Source organism: Lepisma saccharinum, chromosome 18, assembly GCF_977018435.1.
Source record: "Lepisma saccharinum chromosome 18, izLepSacc3.1, whole genome shotgun sequence".
Classification (NCBI taxonomy): domain Eukaryota; kingdom Metazoa; phylum Arthropoda; class Insecta; order Zygentoma; family Lepismatidae; genus Lepisma; species Lepisma saccharinum.
The window spans coordinates 40,496,254-40,514,110 of record NC_139246.1 but is presented as its reverse complement, the minus strand read 5'-3'; the positions used below and the strand labels follow the sequence as shown (position 1 = coordinate 40,514,110).

Here is a 17,857-nt window from a genome sequence, read left to right as displayed (position 1 = left end):
TTTCATCATATCATCACTCATACTCATCGTCGCGCATAGCCAAAAGTGGCAGAGAAACGACGTAAAATAACCTAATTCAATAAATGGATAAATGAAATAATTAAGCTATTTATTTGCTGCATTCCTTTATTTCTGTATTTAAATATGCGTGATTATTTTCTCTTTGTAACCTTCGCAAGCTGCGAGAGAACATCTTTCATGGAACTGAATAATTTTTAAAGGGAAAGGTATAAGAAAAGAAAATATTCCGAAGTGGCTTTTCCCCCTTTTTAGATTAATAATGATGATGAAGATGGACGATGAATGAAGGAAAATATATAAAGAACAAACACAATGATTCTAGTTAGTAGGACCTCGGGCATCGCAGGGAATTTCAAGCTGGGAGAGGACATTTTTTAGCATTCACAGGGAATTTCATTTTCACCCAGGAAGGAACACAACAGAAGATTTTAGCAACCAATTGAATGCGTGTGGTAGGTGGTGTTCCTATATTGTCGATCGAAAAGTTTTATTTGTTTAGATGTTAGTGGTTTATTAGTTGTGCTGTGTTTACGAAGCTGAAGACAATGGATATAATAGAAGATTTGCATGTGAAACCATTTGGAACGAGATCTTTTCCAGAGGAATAGCAAATTGTCAATGCAGGTAGGCCAGTACTCTCTCTTGATCCACAGGTCTTTAACTTATCTTTCCGTGTCTAAAAACAAAAATCGGGAATGATGAACTCACTGGGTACTTGGGAAACAAGGTAATACTGAGGGATTTTATTTCACTAATACATGCCTTTCATATTGCATTTTATACTTTCGTAGCTTTGTGATACTTTCTCGTTTTATTATTTGAAACTATACACATATATTAACTCCGATCAGAAGAGTTAATTGATAGTGGTCGCCAAAATAAGATAAATATTCCACACAATATTCATAAATCCGGTAGAGATGGTGAGGTAAATTTGCAGGGAAACTTCAGGAGCATGTGTGGATGAATCGGATCGAAGATTACCCACTCGTTAAAACCAGCATACGCCATTGCCCGGGCTATAGTTCTTAGGTTGTGGCTACACACGAAATTTGTTCTATAATGTATAACAACATATTTCTATGTAAGAAAACCATTAATTTAATACAGAGAAAAAAAGGTCATAATAACAAATTCTGGTCAAAATATGTTTATTTATCTTCACAAGAGAAAACAACTATATTTTCTAGTATACACCTCTTGCCTAAGATAAAGTTAAACTCCTTCTTCATCTTCCCTTATCATTATCTTGATTTGTTCTTCGGGGATAGCAACAGCTGAACGTCGGCCAAAAAATAAAGTCAATTCACTGAAGGATCACGAGTGGGCCGTATTATAATGTCATGAACCTGAAAATAAAATACAATGTCAATTAGTTTGTCTTAATCCTTTCACCGCTGAATATGTATTCCTGTGACAAGACGCTCTGTGCTGGACTAAAATATTAAGTTGAGTTTAATTTAAAATAATTCTTCCCTGCAGGAAATGTCTACTGTTTACAGTAGACAAATTCTACTTTCTCTAATGCCTTCTACTGTGTACTATGAAATGTACTGAAAACAAATTGTAGTTCTACTGTACAGCTACTGTACGTCAACAGTAAGGCTACTCTACTGAAAAACAATGTGAATAATAATGCATAATACTTGCTACAATATGTTATAAGATCATATATTAACTCCAGAAATAGATAGTTTTTCATTATTGATGTGTACTGTTTTCACTACTTATAATAGTAATGTTTTCACATAGCAATATATTGAACACAATAAGAGATGTTAGTTGTACAATTATATTACTGAAAACATCAAGAGTGCAGCTCAGATACTTAAGACAGGAGACACAGTTGAACTACTAAAAACAGTAGAAAACATTAGCAGTACATTTCATCAACTGAAAACAGTAGGCTTTTCTGTGTGAATATGAAACATATTCTTGGAAATCATTATTTCTGATGACACGCAATTAAATTTAGACGGACATTAAATGAGTTTATACTTCCAAGTCGTGTCCACTAAGATGCTACAATTTTACACCTCTTCAAAAGTTATCTGACAGTCCTGAAATAGTACTAAGTCCACAAAGCGTTACTTTGAGTCAGCTGATAGTAGCTAACTTTATGATAGTCCCTATACAGTATATGACAATAATGACACAATATGTGCCATTGATTGGAATTATACACATGTGTTGATTAGGACAGATCTCAAGGACTTCCATTCCACGTTGATTCTGTTGACATTTTAGAAACGATTCTAAAATTTGATGTAGTGGTTTTTCATCTTCAGTAATTAAGCATTCAAGAGGCTAAAAGATTTTTTCAATGAGTCATTTTCTACATAAGTTAATAATGCTCAAGTTACAATTTGTTTAATAAGCTTCGTTATTAAAGCTGAAACATTATGTTCATAACTACAATTTGTGATTTCTTTTTTCTTTTTGTTATCGCACTTTTCAGGGGTAAGTAGCAACTTCTCAGTTCAATTAGAAATAAGACACCTTCTCCTCATTTTTTCTAACATAATAGTAAATATGTGTATTGATAAAGAATCACAGTTGTGAGAATATTTCTTGTGCATTTGCTTCCTGTTATTGCTGAATATTCAAATATTACCATTGGAGGACTTATTCTACTTTCTCTGGCTTCCACTACGTTAGTCATGTTATGTTGGCAAGTCGCATTTATTTACAGTGTATTACTATTGATTCATTAGTATAAAATGAAAGCGTATTGTACAATAATGAAAACACTGTCTTGAATTTACAAAAATGTCAGTTTTGTGTTCAGTAAAAAGTTGTACCATGACTATCTATGGGGTTGTCAGATGCCAGATAATACTTTCTATTTTTTTTTTTAAAAAAATCTCAATTTCACTTTTAAAATAATATGTAGTAATCAAATTGGTCAGCAATTAGTATTCATTTGTCTTGTATGCAACCATTGCTTGAATTGTAGAATTATTTCTCTTGCAGTCTACACACATAAAAACACAGTTTCTTGTTGTGATTTTTCAGGAGAACGCAAGTGGGTTAGGGCACCATTTATAAAATTTAAGGGAAAGCATCAAGAATCTCTGTAATCATGATTTTGAATTGCCTGCAATATTTGGGATTTATAATTTTAAAACGTGATAAAAATTTTCGTGTAAAATAATAATAAAACAGACTGCTTGTTTCACAGTTAAGTTGCTACGTTACAACAATGTCACATTGACAAGATCCATTGTTAAACTGGTTCTTCTTTGTTAAAAATTCTTAACCATTGTCATAACTGTATCCTTAATCACACTAAAATTAAATGTCTGATGAAGGGAGCGTGTGTTCTCCTGAAACGTCACAACAAAGCTGTGTTTTTGTGCATGTTACAACCATAAAAAATAATTAGTATTCAGTCAGTTATGTCAGTAATTTTGACTCTTTGACTATCCTTTCACCTCTATGAAAGTCGTACCTGAACAGTTGGAGGTGTAGACAGCACGTAGACGACTGCATCAGCAATGTCTTTGGACTCCATGATAGTTTTAGCTTTGCTGAATTCCACGTCTCCCATCTTTATTCCAGCCTCCTGGAGCTGGTCAAGTAATCCTGTCCTCGTCATTCCAGGGCTTATAGCCTGTGCAAAGAAAAGTACGACATCATATAAACTGAGGAAAACTTACACGAAAGTATACAATATCATTTACAATTTAGAATTTACCACAACTCATGGTCCACCATTTATTACTCGTAGGTAGTACAGTGATACCCAATGACTACACTGGACAGAGAGGTGTAATCTGTGTACGTATAACACAACACTGTCAGAGCTGCTGTGGTCTAATCGGTAGGACTGACTGCCACAAGGGAGACCCAGGTTCAATTCGCCGGGTGGGTGAACTAAGATTTGAACTAATTGTACAAAACCTGTAGTCCTTGGATGCAGGTGTGCCAATCCCCTCTCTCCCCCAAGATCTATGACGCACTCCCTCCAAAAAGGTAGAATATTCCTCCCGCTCCCCCTTCATGCCAAATTATTTAGTAAAATTATTTTGGTTAGACAAAATTTGCAGAACAATAGAATACTGACATAAAATTTAAGCAATATATGTTTACTTTAGGTAATTTAGGCTCACTTTTATTTTTGCAAACCCCTCCCCCTCATTCCAAACCGATTGTAAGGAGGTGGCGTTTCATTTCAATCACATCACCACGATCACCCACAGATAGGTAGAGTAGAAAAAACTGTACATAATAACCATAATTAAAAATCAATAACAATTCAATCAAACAAAATGATCCCCCCAAAAAATCCCATGTCACAGGCGCGTCATGAATCCCTCCCGGTGGGCACCCCTGCTTGGACGCAAATAAATTAAATCAAATCAGAAAGGTCGGAATTTTTCTGGCCATCTTCTCGCATAAAGCGGCTCTGGGGCTCATGCAGCCTCAAATCAATTTGTACCTGGGGGCAACCCTGTGGGGAGGGGAGGTAAAGGTGACCAGAGTGTGGTGCTGATCACATCACCTCCTAACTGGCAAGATAGCACGAAAGTTTGTTGTCAAGCTTAAGATAGCAAGCTTGAAGCTCATTAAATCTAGTTGATTACGGCAAGTTTGATGCAAGCTTGTTTCAAACATGCAGCTTTCTGTGACGAGAAATGCGATAATTAAGCACACGATAGAAACAAGACATTACTTAGAGTGGGATGAGGCTAAGCAGATAGGAAGGGAGAAGACAGCACTAGTGAGAAAATGGAAGGAGGCCAAGGAAATAGAAAAGAAAGGGGAATAAGACACAATGGACTGGAATGGGGGACTGACGATAAACAGGGAATGGAAGAAGGTGTTAGATAGAGTGGAAAGGACAGGAGCGAAGGAGGAGAAAAGAAGGATGAAGAATGAAGATAGAAAGGATAAGGAAAAAGAGCACGAGTTAAGAAGTCCAACCACGTTCCAGATGAAAGGAAAAGTTTATCTAAATCGCCTGTCAGGTGAAACAACAGTTGACAGGAGAAGGCCACCTGCTGGAACACCTGGAAAAAAATCTTCCAGATAAACAACTTTCTAATAACCTTGTCTCTGGAGGGAGTGATTTTTGTGTGTATATATATATATATCTTCCTGTTTTATACCTTATTTAATTTGTATTTGGTACAAAGTCTGAAGAAGAAATGTAACGTTTAGTTCTATGTTTTAAAATAAAATAAATTCTGCCCTGGTAAGCACATTGCGTTTTTTTGTTTTCCCACCTTCCTGTACCTACCAGGTGTCATAACTGGCTGTTTCTTCCCCTCCCCTCCATCCTGTGACTACTCTTCTTGTCTTCCCTCCTCTTCTCCAATTTACTTTCCACATGCTTTTTTATTAGCTCCACTCATTTTGTTTCAATTTCCCCTTCATTCTTGTTCATTTTCTCTCCCCTGTTTATGCAGATATGCTTTGTCTCTGCCACTTTTCTCTCTATTCCATTTTCCCACTTCTCTTTCATTTATACTTTCTTAATCCTGTGCCCATATGTCAACATATGCTCACTCAATGTTGTTCTTCGATCTTACTCTTTAATGGCTCTCCTATGTTGATGCTTCTCCCTGTCTATCTTATGTATTTACTTCGCAAATATGAAATTGAACAGAAACCAAGGAGAATTTGGAACAAGATGGGTGTAACTAAGAAAAAAGCACGTGGAAAGTTTATTGGTTAAGTTTCCAGAGCCACCTTCAATTTTCAACTCAAAGGTTGAAGATTTTAACTTGCTAGACCAGTTGACGGAGAAAGGAAAGGTCAAAATAACTTATTATGTAATGGAAGTGTTGACATGTTTGGTTGCAATGAACATTTTATGAATGTCTTCAGTAGATTGAATATCATTTGTCTAACCGTGAGGGGTGTAAGGGGTACTCCTTCCACGTAGTGCACCCAATAGTCAACCTCACATCCACGTAGTACACCCTAGACTGCAGACTAACGAGTCTCCGACGACTGGCCCCATGGCCAGTATAATTTTGTTTGTGTTGTCCTGTGTTTTGTCCTTATTTGTGCTGAGTGCTTCTTTACAGCCTCAGCTTTTAACAAAAGTCAGAAGATTTTAATATTTTGTGATTTTAGTTCTGCAACGTTAGAGTTGTTATGTGTAACGATAAGGGGCTGGACCCCGTATAATGTGACGGGTGCAAAATAGCCTTAGTGCTGACGCACCCAAAATTTTAAATTCAAATTCAAATTCAAAATTAACTAACCGTGATTCGATTATTGCTTCCAGCAGCAGCCAGCTCCTGCCTCAGTCCCTCTGTGAAGGCTCTCACTGCATGCTTTGTTCCGATGTAGAAGTGGGCTGTTATCAAAGGTTGGACATAATGTCCTCCAACACTGGATGAAACCAAATTTCACAGGCATATTTAGAGGTTGCAACAAAAGTGAATTAACCAGAAAATCATGATCTATTCATAAAGATTTTTGTGAATAACGTACATATATACATAAGAGAAGTTTTTAATTGCTCTAAACCTCTTCCACTGTCAAAGTTTTGCATTAAATTTGTAGTACAAAAATGAAAAGTTCAAAAACTGGACAAATATTCTGGGATGTTCAAAACTAAACTGAAATGTTATATTTATGGGTAAAAAGATGACCTATAGATGTAACTGGTGGGAAATGGGGGAATAAAACTTTTATGTAATAGTTTCAATGAAAGTTCTTTTTCTTTTCATTTGCACTCCTGAAATTCAAAAAAAATATTTACTTTAGTTTAATTTTGGTAATATAATTTTGTTCACAGTCTCACATAATATAATATTCAATAATCAATTTGAAGAACAGTCAAGTAAAGAATTATACGTGTATATAATCTGTATATGTTTAAAATGAAAATTGAATGTATAAATATTTTAATAATCACATATATTAATAAATGTGAAAAGAATATTCTCATGGATATTAAAATTATATATTAATCTAACATTTATCAGGAAGAGTCAAATGAAAACCTTGAAAGCCTCATAACAATTACAGGGAAATCTACATACAGCTCAAATTTGCATGAAGTATTAATTTTTGTTTACCACATCAAGGCCTAAAACTGATAAACTCAAAGACACTCTCCAGCAAACGAACAATCACTATCTCTTTGCACACTAGAAAGTCTACAAATTGAGAAGGAAGTGTGATAAGCGCATCAGTTCGCAGACAGATTGAGTAGAAAGACCTTGGCAGTAGCTCATAGGTGCCTGCACATGAATCCAAGAGGTTATTCTTGAGGTATACAGGCACTAACGTATACTTGAAAAAACATTCAGATGGGTCTGTGCTAAAATGCAGTAAACCTGGTCCAGTCCACATTGGAGAATTTAGGAGAGAGGAAAAGGGATGGAAGCCTGTGCACCAGAAAAGTGATGGCTAACTGTCACGAAAAGAAAGGATATTGTTATATCCCATTAAACATCTAAAACAAAATGAGCGACATAAAACAGAACCTTTCAATGTAATTTTCCAAATTGTCAAAGTACAAAGAAAAAAATTAACAAGTTTTCTAATCAGTTCCGGATCTGCTTGGCATTTAAATATTCTGCCACTGAAAATCGAATTTGAGACATCTTGATTAAATTCGATAATGTTAATACACTCTAGCAGAAGCACTGGTGGAGATACCAGTCTTGAATACGTTGAATAGCCTGAAACTTTCGTGCCAGTAGCTAAAGTCCTTCTGGGTCGGGCCGAAAACTTATCAGCCCCCTCGTAACGTGAACCTTGCGGCTGGCATTCCAATCCTCTCACTAACACAACACACATACACACTGCAATAACACAAACAAGTAACGGCAAGTAACCAATAATAACACTCTTGCGCACAGTACGAAATTAACACGCTCTTGGTTTACATCTACTCGCCACTATTATCACAGCTCTGTCGCGAAGGAACAAAAAACTCGAGCACGGATTGCAAGGAAGCTCACGAACACCATTGACTTTTAACGGTTTCGTCTACAGCGTAATCTTGATACAGTGTTGCACATTCGAAACCTCCAAACGATCCCCATCGGCAACAAACTCTTTCAAGGATATGAACTTAAGCAGGACGTTACTGGTCAAAACTATGATTAAAATGTTTTTTTATCTGTGGCTCTTAACATCGTTTCTAAAGCGTATTTTTTTGTGTAAATAAGGGCAGAACTTGGATGATTTACAGATGATAAATTATAACACAGGTTAGTGCTCGTTTTGCAATACTTATATAAATGTCTGCATATGTCCATAAACATAAGCGAGCATTACAGGCCGCAAATGGCGGCATCTCCGCCAGCGCCGCCCGCCACACTTCTCCCGATCTCTCGGCTGAAGATCAAAATGGACGCACGATAAAAGTTATAAGGTGGAAATTCTTTGAACTTCCATAAAGAAAGGATTCCTAGTCTACCTTGAATCCCATTTGCAGAATACCAACAAAGCTTCGTCTTCTTTCCCTACGATTCTGCCAGTCACAGAATGGCTTAATATAAATGAATATAAAAACAAAAAATAAAAAAAAATGTCAGTGGTAACTGCAAATCTCTGTTATGTGGTTGCATACATATATTATACAAAATGCTGTTATTCAAGGATTCATAGCATGCAATTAGCAAAACACAAGTCAAATTTGTTTGTGAAAGTCAAAGATAATTTTAATTTCATTTCATGCTCAGATAGGTTAACCAAAACTGGGCGTATAGTTGAAACATTGTGAAATGTGTTTCCATTAAGTATCGCACCTGGGACACCTTGACTATCAAAATTTGTGTTTAGGTCGACTTATGCTTAGGTAGGCTAATTAGGATTGTACCTGTAGTTAAAAATTGTATCTGAACTAGTGTGAAATGTTCCTCCATGGGGAACTGGACATGGAACCTCTTGATTGCAAGGTAACATTATTGCAACTAAGTCATTGCGAAAACCAGAGTGAACAAAACATTGTTAAGAAAAAATATTTGTCCTCATTTCTCTGCCATGTGAATGTTTATCAGTGATGTATGGTGCAATGCTGCACACACACACACACACACAAACACACTTTGAACTGATGCCAAAACTCTTACTAATTCCCACACACATAAATGTTTGGAAATTGTAATAATTAAAAGTTCTTCAAAATAAAAAAAAGGTAAAGTGCTCCCCTGTGCTTAGCACCACGCCATGAAGGCGTATAGGGGGTGTGGGGGTAACGCCCCACACTTTCTTGATCCGGTCGTGAGCGGGGGTGATGTGATCAGCATCACGCCCCTGACCGCCTTTACCCCCCAGGGTTTCCCCCAGGTACCCCTGTTATTCGACGCTGGGTTGGCGCCGGGGCCGCTTTCACCGTTAGAAAAGTTCCCGGATTTGAACCGGCCGGGGATCGAACCCGGGACCTTGAGCATGGTAGTCAGACGCGTTACCGACTGAGCCACCATATTGATTAATATTAGTGTGTAATTATTCATGTTGAATTATATATGCAGTAATTACCAACAGTTTTGCTTTAAATTATTCCAGAATTTCAGCAGAATGTTAAAATACTTGTTACACAATCACACAATTAATTTTTCACATAAAACTGATGCAAGAACAAAAAATGGGATACTGTGAGTTTTGCATAATTATCAGGAGAATTAGAGAAAGTGTCACGTGGCATTCTTGCAGGTTGTATGAAAGAACAAATTGCAACCAATATTGATATCAATACATTAGCATCAGGACCGGTTCAGACCTAATAGATATTTCATAACATGTTGTTTCTCCCTCCTCCCAGAAAACATTTCTAGATATGCCTATGCCACCCTACATGCAGGAATCAGGGCGATAAAAAAATAAGATTATCATTTGATTCTCCCTCTTACATTGTCAGTCTTTACAAATGCACTATTAATTAACTATAAACTTAATTAACCGTTACAACTAACAATATGAGTGTAATTTCTATATATTTATAATGTATATTTATTAATATATTAAGGACACTGAAGGAGAACTCCTCCCATTCTTGTATAATGTAAGTGTGCATTAGTGAGTCACCAGTTAGATATTTTCACATCTACAAAGATAATCCGAAACACATTTCCACCTCACTCGAAAATTATGAATTCAATAGGAATTGTACCAATATCTACAGCTGAACCCGGGACCCCTGACATCATAACTCGATAGTCTAATCACTTCATAAAGGGGGTCGGTTGAAGAAGGTGGAAAGAGCTTCTTTCAAGCACATAACACCGGCAATCTTCAGCGAATGAAAAATCCGCTGATACGAATTCTACCGGAAATCATATGAAATATATAGCAAACTCAGCCTTATGCTTAAAATACCGTTAACGACAGATGCGGTCTCGTCAACAGTTTTAACGATCGGAAATTCAAATCAACATAAATAGTTCGAGAGAATATTTCTGAGTTGTACTCCGAAATTTATCGCGTGAACAGTCCGTGCCTCCAATCTGTGGGCTGATTATAATAAGAGTTACCGCGGGGAGCGGTGCGCGAATCGAAGTTACTATGGGAGTTGCGCTTTCGAAATAAGATTATTTTAGGACCGTGCATAGTCTACGGATTCAGCGAGACGATCTTCGCATTGAGTTCTACAGGTAAACGAACGTTCCTTTATCCCCCTTCTAGTATTCTCACATCCCTGCTAGACCAGTCGTCCCCGAAGTGTTAATATCGAATGCTTAAGTGTTCTTCTTATTTCACAGAGGCGTACCCCTCTGCTTGTTTACGATTAGCGTTGTGTCTCCAGGGTATAGCCCTAACTTAAAAGTGTGCCTCTCGCACCAGGCTCCTACATAGCCTGAGATCGATCCCCAATAAGATCCGCAGGGCTTTTATACGATATGAACATGGGTTCAAAGCCATGAACCTAATTTTACTGGTCAGAAAAATCATTTAAATATTGCAACACCTTTAGCTAGTACTCACATTTATGACAATTTTTAAGTTAATGGTACTTTTGATGACTTCAAGTGAGATTTACTAGTAACATAGAATACATTGTCATAAATAAATTTCAGTGATACCCCATTGTTGTTTTTTCCCCCATTAAATGTTAGCTCCAATTGCCATTTTCAACTTTCACTTTAAAAGTTATGCAAGGACCAAAATGTTTATCGGTGTAGAATTTTAAGAGAGTTTGCACTTAACTCTTTAGGTTTTCCAGACTACTTTACTGCTTTCATTTGATGTTTCTACTTTCTCAAAATCAGGGGGGTTGGGAGCAAAGTACCTTCAATTCAACTGACAGTGATTGCAGTTGAATAGAATTAAATTGAATTGAACTGACTTTATTACTAAATGTGGTTCAGATCTTCTTGGTCCACCACCTAATCGTAAGATAAGAAATTCGGGATTTGAAATGAAGATTTCTTTCACCTGCAAATGTTGATTATTTGTCCATCATCTACGTTCCTCTCCTTCATTGACCTCAGGGATTCCCTGGTGCAGATGCAGAGTGCCAGGACATTCACATCTAAGACATTTTTCCATGTCTCAGTCTTCCCATCTGAAAGGTATGAAAAAACAATTCCAACATCAATTCATCGCTGCAACTTCTGCAGGACTAACATAGTGATTGCACCTTTTCAACAGATACAAGTACTGATATGACAACTGCTCTGCCATAAGGAAATATGTAAAAGAAAGTGAAGAGATAAAACCTAGCATTATGATACATTCATCAGTCCATCGAAGGATGGGTTTCCTGCACAAGCTGTCATATATGCGCCAACAACTCATGTATAGGAAATGATAGTGATGATGAAACAATCTTAGTTTGTGAAATTTGCACATGATAAAATCTTATTTTGGACGTGAGAAGGTTACATAATTACCACACAGCATAAAATCTAGAAAACTGTTCCACAACTATGTTTCATTTCAAGTACTGAGAAAATGGGGTCCATCGTGTCCGAGTTATTTTAACTGGTGTACTTACCCATGAGGGAATCATCCATAGGCATAATCCCTGCATTGTTGACACAAACGTCCACTCCTTGCAAGGTTTTCTTGATCCAGGAAAACATGTCTAGGATTTCACTTTCATTTCTGACATCACATTTCCTAGCATAGAGCTTTCCAGGTTGATCTTTCAAGTTGTCAGCCATTGCCTGAAGTAAATTGAAACACAATAATAGGTATATGCACAGCACTAATGATACAACCCTAAATTAGGCATGCAACATGATATTAAGGCAAATGATTATAAAAGGTACACAATAGAAACTCTAAAAAAGCAAATCAGTTTGAATGAGATGTTCATTTAGTAACATAATAAATGTTTAAAATGACATGCAGTATTTTCAGAAACAAGGGAAAATTCAATTCTTCCGTGATCCTGGGGAGTTTTCAAGATATAGCCATAGATAACAACATTCTGGGAAAATGCATATATATATTTTAGTAATTCAAAAGCTTGATGCAAGATGGGCAAAACGAGAACAAAAGCACATAAGTAGATGGTATGTTCCTCGATTAACTCAATTAAAAGTACAGCTAATGATGTATAAAGTAATAATGCATACAAAGCAAGATATTTTGAAACTCAGGTGCATTCATAGGTAAGAATTTTAAAAATCCAATCTTGCCACAAATGTTAACTTCATTATTAATTCCAACAATAAATGTAAGGCAGCTTGGAATATTATTAAAAAAATTGAGCAACTAAACTGAAGCACAGAACAAATGCGAATGTTTCAATTACACTAGACAAAATTTTCATTACTGACAAGAGTACTGTTTTCAGACAGCAATATACTGAACACAATAAAATATATTAGTTGTACAATAATATTACTGAAAACATTAAGAGTACAGTTCAACTACTTAAGATAGAACAACCATTTGGACTACCAAAAACAGTAGAAAACATTAGCAATACAGTTCATCTACTGAAAAGAGTAGAAACAGTTGGGCTACTAAAAACAGTAAAAAATTTTAGCAGTACAGTTCAGCTACTGAAAACAGTAGATATTTCAAAACACCCATTGATCTACTGAAAACAGTAGACAGAATTTTTAGCAAGGAAGTGAAATAACAAACCTTTGGGGAATGATAATTTTGGTTGCGGTTTGTTGGCCAAACTTGTGGTTTTTACATTGCGCAAGGAACTGAAAACTAAAGTTAAAATAAGTATGTGTTCTGATACATACATAATTAATTGTGAGGGCAAATATAAATTGTAATATTTTTTTTCTGTAAAGTAAAGAAAATACACAGCACTTTCTCAATCATATGGTATCACTGTTTTCAAGGTATGTACCTTCAACTGATAGCACAAAACACTTTCTAGAGTTTACTTACATTTCCAATAGAATTTCGTCTTCACATAACATTGTTTATTTTACATATACTATATTAATTTTACACTCTAGAATTTACAGCATAGTCTTTAAAGTTGTCTTAGCATGAAAAAGTTGTTTTTAAAATTGATTTTGACTCACTTTCCTATGGTTGGACAAGTATTACCAAAAACCGTTGGCCCAACGTAAGACCATCTTCAATTTGCCAACCAACATAAACCTAACCTTTTCCACGTAAAAACTGCAGTTGGCCCAATGGTTGTGGTTAATGTGGATATTTTCCTACATAACTCTAATAAGTTGTTGTTCCAATACATATAACAGGATATATATAAGCCCAGAACAGGTAACTAAGACCCAATACCATTTGTGCCTATACATACAAAAATTACTGGTCAACAGCCAAAATGTTTCTGAAACCAAAGTACCATAAATTTAATATTTGGGACATTCCATGTGAAATCAACAAGGTCCTAAATCTTACATTTTTGATTGATTTGAAATTTGGCATACAAACTTTGGCATATTAAAAATAAGTGAAGATCTTTAAAATATTGTCGAAGTCCCACACTTTGCAACACTGTAATTTCGGAAATACAAAATATATGGATCTACAGCTTTGCATATTCTCCGTCCTCAGGTGGCCATTCCAGTACGCCAAATTTCAAATAAATCAAATTATGTGAGGTTGGAAAGTGTCTCTTCATTGGTTGATTTCACATGGAAAGGCCTAATTCGAGGTAGCTGAATAACAATCTGACAATGAAAATTGTCTAATAGCTCTAGTTTTCAAGATATTTGAAAGAAATAATAATAAATGTTCCACTTGTTTGCTGATGTATAAGGCCGAGGTATCATGGACGTCCGGAAAGAGGGAAAAGGAGGGGAGGAGCAATAAACCCCCTGGAAAGTGAAAATCGACCAAAATATACATTTCACATGCATAATGTAATTTTGGTCAGAGTAATATAGTTCATTATTGCAACAGCGTTGCAGAAACATGAAAACTTCTAACTGAAAAAGTGTTTTGATGGGAGAAGAGAGAAACAGAGAAAGTGCCCCGTTTGCCCCCCTCATACAGGAAATAATACCTTGCTTTCCCTATTTGGAAAAACCCTGCGGACGTCTATGTGAGGTATGCATTCTTTCTGCTGAAATACGATGATAACAAAGTGGGCCGGAAAGCACCAACTAATGTGGGCTGCTCATGCTGCCGCTATCTGCCGCTGGTTACTACAGACTAATTCATACTTCAGTTGTTGCAACAGTTTCTTATCGTAAAAGCGAAATATCACTCCATTCTTTTTTGAAAACTGTAGGCATAGTGCATGGACTTCAGTTTGGTTATAGGAAGTACTCTTTGTTTCATGTTGAATGGGATAGCAGAGATAAGCACACTTTAAAAGGAGAGAATGGTCAGAATGGAAATCCCAGGAACCTAGATTAAATAACAATGTAAATGCATCTCAAGTGGACCCAAATTTGATTACCACTGTTGCACATGGAGTTATGACTAATTAAATACATCGTCAAACCATGGATCAAAAAGGAGCAGCATATCGTTACCTCAGAGCATGGGCGTATATATAGCTCACATAAGGGGGGAGGGGGTTTAACTTTTGGTTCAGTTAGGGTTCCTATATTTTATAAGTCAAAATCCGGGACACTACAGATCGGTAGCTTGTTACGGAGCGGGATGGGGCTGGACCCGATAATGTTATATGTATGTACAACATAATTGTCATTTACATCCCAAATTGTGTGGGAACTTTATTTAAAAACTACGGACTGACCAGATAGGCGGCACCCTTGCATTGACTCATTATAATAAGCAGGTTTATATACAATTGAAGCGAATCGTAACTGAAATTCAGCGCTACTAGCAGACGGCGGCGCCATCGTGAAGTCAAAAATGTTTGCAGTACCGTCTGTAAAAAGTTAAAGAAGGTGTATTTGTGGGGACACAGGCTTGCAAGCTCTTTAAAAAATTTACACTTCGTGTTGCTGAAAAAGAAGCTTGGACTGCTTTCAAGATGGCAAACAACTTTCGTGCACGAAGCTAAGAATGACATAGAACTGGTAAAAAGAATGCCATGTTATGACAAAATAGGATTCAACATGTCTTTGAAAATTCATTGGTTGCAGTAGGGTCAATCCATATGAAGTGGTACAACATGGTTGCTTGAACATTTTTTAGAAAAGTATATTATTGGTGTGGTGTGAGCCTCATATGTTGACAGTTCAGAACCACTGTTACTTTATTTTTACTATCACCGGTTTGAAGATGGCGGTCATTTTTTTTTATCATGGCGTGCGTTATTTCCTCCATTCGTAAGCATCAGCGGCAACTTTTTTATCTCAGCTCTGGTAAGCCCTACAACAATGAGACAAAATCTGTGATGTTAAGCACATTATAGGCTACTATTATATTTGCGTATAATATCCTCAATATTATTCCTTCATAATACATTTTAAGGTCAAAATTGTGTATCCTAATCGTTCAAAATGTAATTTTTGGACATTTTTTTTAGGGGGAAGGCAATTAGTTTAACACTTTAATTTTTTTGTGCAAGTACCTGTGTACGAATAGTGTGTGTGAAAATTATTTGAAGCTTGAGACTTTAATCCTTTTTTTCTACAGGGTCATAAATATGTACTTTTTGTTAAAAAATTCCAAGTTCAGGGTTAAATATCTCTGGTGGGCAGTTGTTCAAAAATCTCAAATTTGTACACAATACAGTACTCCATGATAAGAAACTTCAGTAAAAATTTTGAGTTTGAGATTCAATTGCTTTAAGAGATACAAACTCGTAAAGAATTCAATATTTTGCATTAAATATGGTATGTCCAATATCATTCCTTATTAACATTTTGTGTTAAAAAATCTGCAAACTGTAATTTGGAATGTAAAACAACAACATTACAATCCTGAAATGGATCTGCAATAAAGCTGTGCTGAAAAGTAAACCTTGCTATGTTTTTCTTTATTTTTTTTTTGTTAGCTTGTTAACGCATTTTGGATTTTGAGCAACCGTACATTGAACATAAGACTTTCCCGATTCTCCATTGAAGTTTTCAAACTTCTATAGGCAGAGGGTGCTGAACTATAGCGAGGAAAATGGCAGCATGTAACCATGCAATGTCGGTGAAGCGTCTGAAGTAGAGTGCAGTGATCGAGTTTGTAACCACAGAAAATGTTCTACAAATTGAAATTCATCTGAGACTGAAGACATTTTATGGGAATGAATGCGTAGATATCAGTACTGTGCGATCTTGAGCTTCACATGCTCGTAAAGAAAACCCCAGCTGAACACGATTCCGATTACCTCCATCAGTTGTAGTACGCGGCCTTCCACTCCATTCTCTCACATACGCTGAGAGAGTGAGGGAGAGGGAGAAGGATACAGAGAAAGAGAGATAAAAACAAAGATAGAATTCGAATGGGAGAAGCGTGATCTTGAGTAATATTGGGCGATATATCGTCCACACGATATATCGCGATATTAAATAAAAGATCGTCCAGGCGATATCAACTAGACGATACATCGTCACGATATTTGGCGATATACATCGTGTTGGCGATATATCGTCACGATAATTTAGCGATATTGTAAGGGCATGTACGGCATGTCGTCTGTGACAATTATATCTTCACGATATATCTCGATATCAAATTTCCGATATCGTCCATCCCTATCTTGAGCCAGTATGAAGAAAGTTGAAGTAAATAAGACTAAAGTTTGCAACACTGAGCTCACCTGGATTGTTTCGACAGTTGGGGTGGTGGGGGCACATCCGACCACCTTCATCCCCTTCTTCACCAACTCCTGGGCTATCGCGGCCCCCATCCCAGAGCTGGCCCCCGTCACAAGGGCCACACGTCCTTCCCAGCGCAGCATGGCTTCAGGCTTCTTTGGCGATTCAAGTTATGTAAGAAAATGGTCTTTGGCAGTCAACGGAGCACTCGAGAGATAACAGCTGGAGTAGATCTTTAAAAACGCAATGATAAGATAAAGACACGTATTTGTGCAGATGAGACTTTAGAGTGGCGAAGGAGTAACACTAAATAAACATCTGGTACAGTGGAATGCAAGAATATTAGCAGACGAATTGTCCATAGGAGTCGATTTCTTCTGATATTGCAGGTTGGGAGACAAAACTAAGTAAACCATAGATAACGTTTTCTTTCTCGTTTCGAAAATTATAATTATAATTAATTAGCTAATGAGTATATCTTTTGAGTTCATTTAGTATCTGAGTGCTTATCAAATCTCCTTTTTCGCGTTCTTTTAATGTGTCTCTTTCGTATACTTTCGCCTCACAGGCTCATAATATGAAGAGACCGATACATCGAAAATAGACACTGACAACGGACGTTAAAAGTAGATTACATTCGTTAGAAAAACAAAGAAGTTTTGAATTTTTCGATTGACTGACTCACACTCAGAATATGATTATTGATGACTATATTTTTTCCCACTCTTCTTCCTTTATTACCTCACATAATGATAATATACCTGTGTTTTTCTTAATTCACTGTGCGTGCGAGCGATTGATTGATTTGG

The 17,857-nt window shown here is 36.6% G+C and overlaps 1 protein-coding gene across 1 annotated transcript; it reads right to left on the bottom strand.

Moving 5' to 3' along the window:
• Window positions 1-1,161: 1,161 nt before the first annotated feature.
• LOC146002019 (dehydrogenase/reductase SDR family member 11-like) lies at window positions 1,162-17,214 on the bottom strand. Its single transcript, XM_083139727.1, has 6 exons — window positions 17,051-17,214; window positions 11,930-12,101; window positions 11,368-11,497; window positions 6,237-6,366; window positions 3,473-3,634; window positions 1,162-1,370 (listed from the first exon to the last, which is right to left on the bottom strand). Exons 1-6 carry the CDS (start codon window positions 17,189-17,191, stop codon window positions 1,323-1,325), a joined length of 783 nt encoding a protein of 260 aa, XP_082995853.1. The 5' UTR covers window positions 17,192-17,214; the 3' UTR covers window positions 1,162-1,322.
• Window positions 17,215-17,857: the final 643 nt, after the last annotated feature.

Bases quoted from the DNA above. Each gene is read 5' to 3' on its own strand.
- LOC146002019 (XM_083139727.1), bottom strand. From the start codon at position 17,191: ATGCTGCGCTGGGAAGGACGTGTGGCCCTTGTGACGGGGGCCAGCTCT. The intron at 6,367-11,367 runs GTGAAAGAAATC...GGTTTCATCCAG, and splicing joins CAAATAATCAACATTTGCAG to TGTTGGAGGACATTATGTCC. The intron at 1,371-3,472 runs GTACGACTTTCA...TTTTATTTTCAG, and splicing joins CTACACCTCCAACTGTTCAG to GTTCATGACATTATAATACG.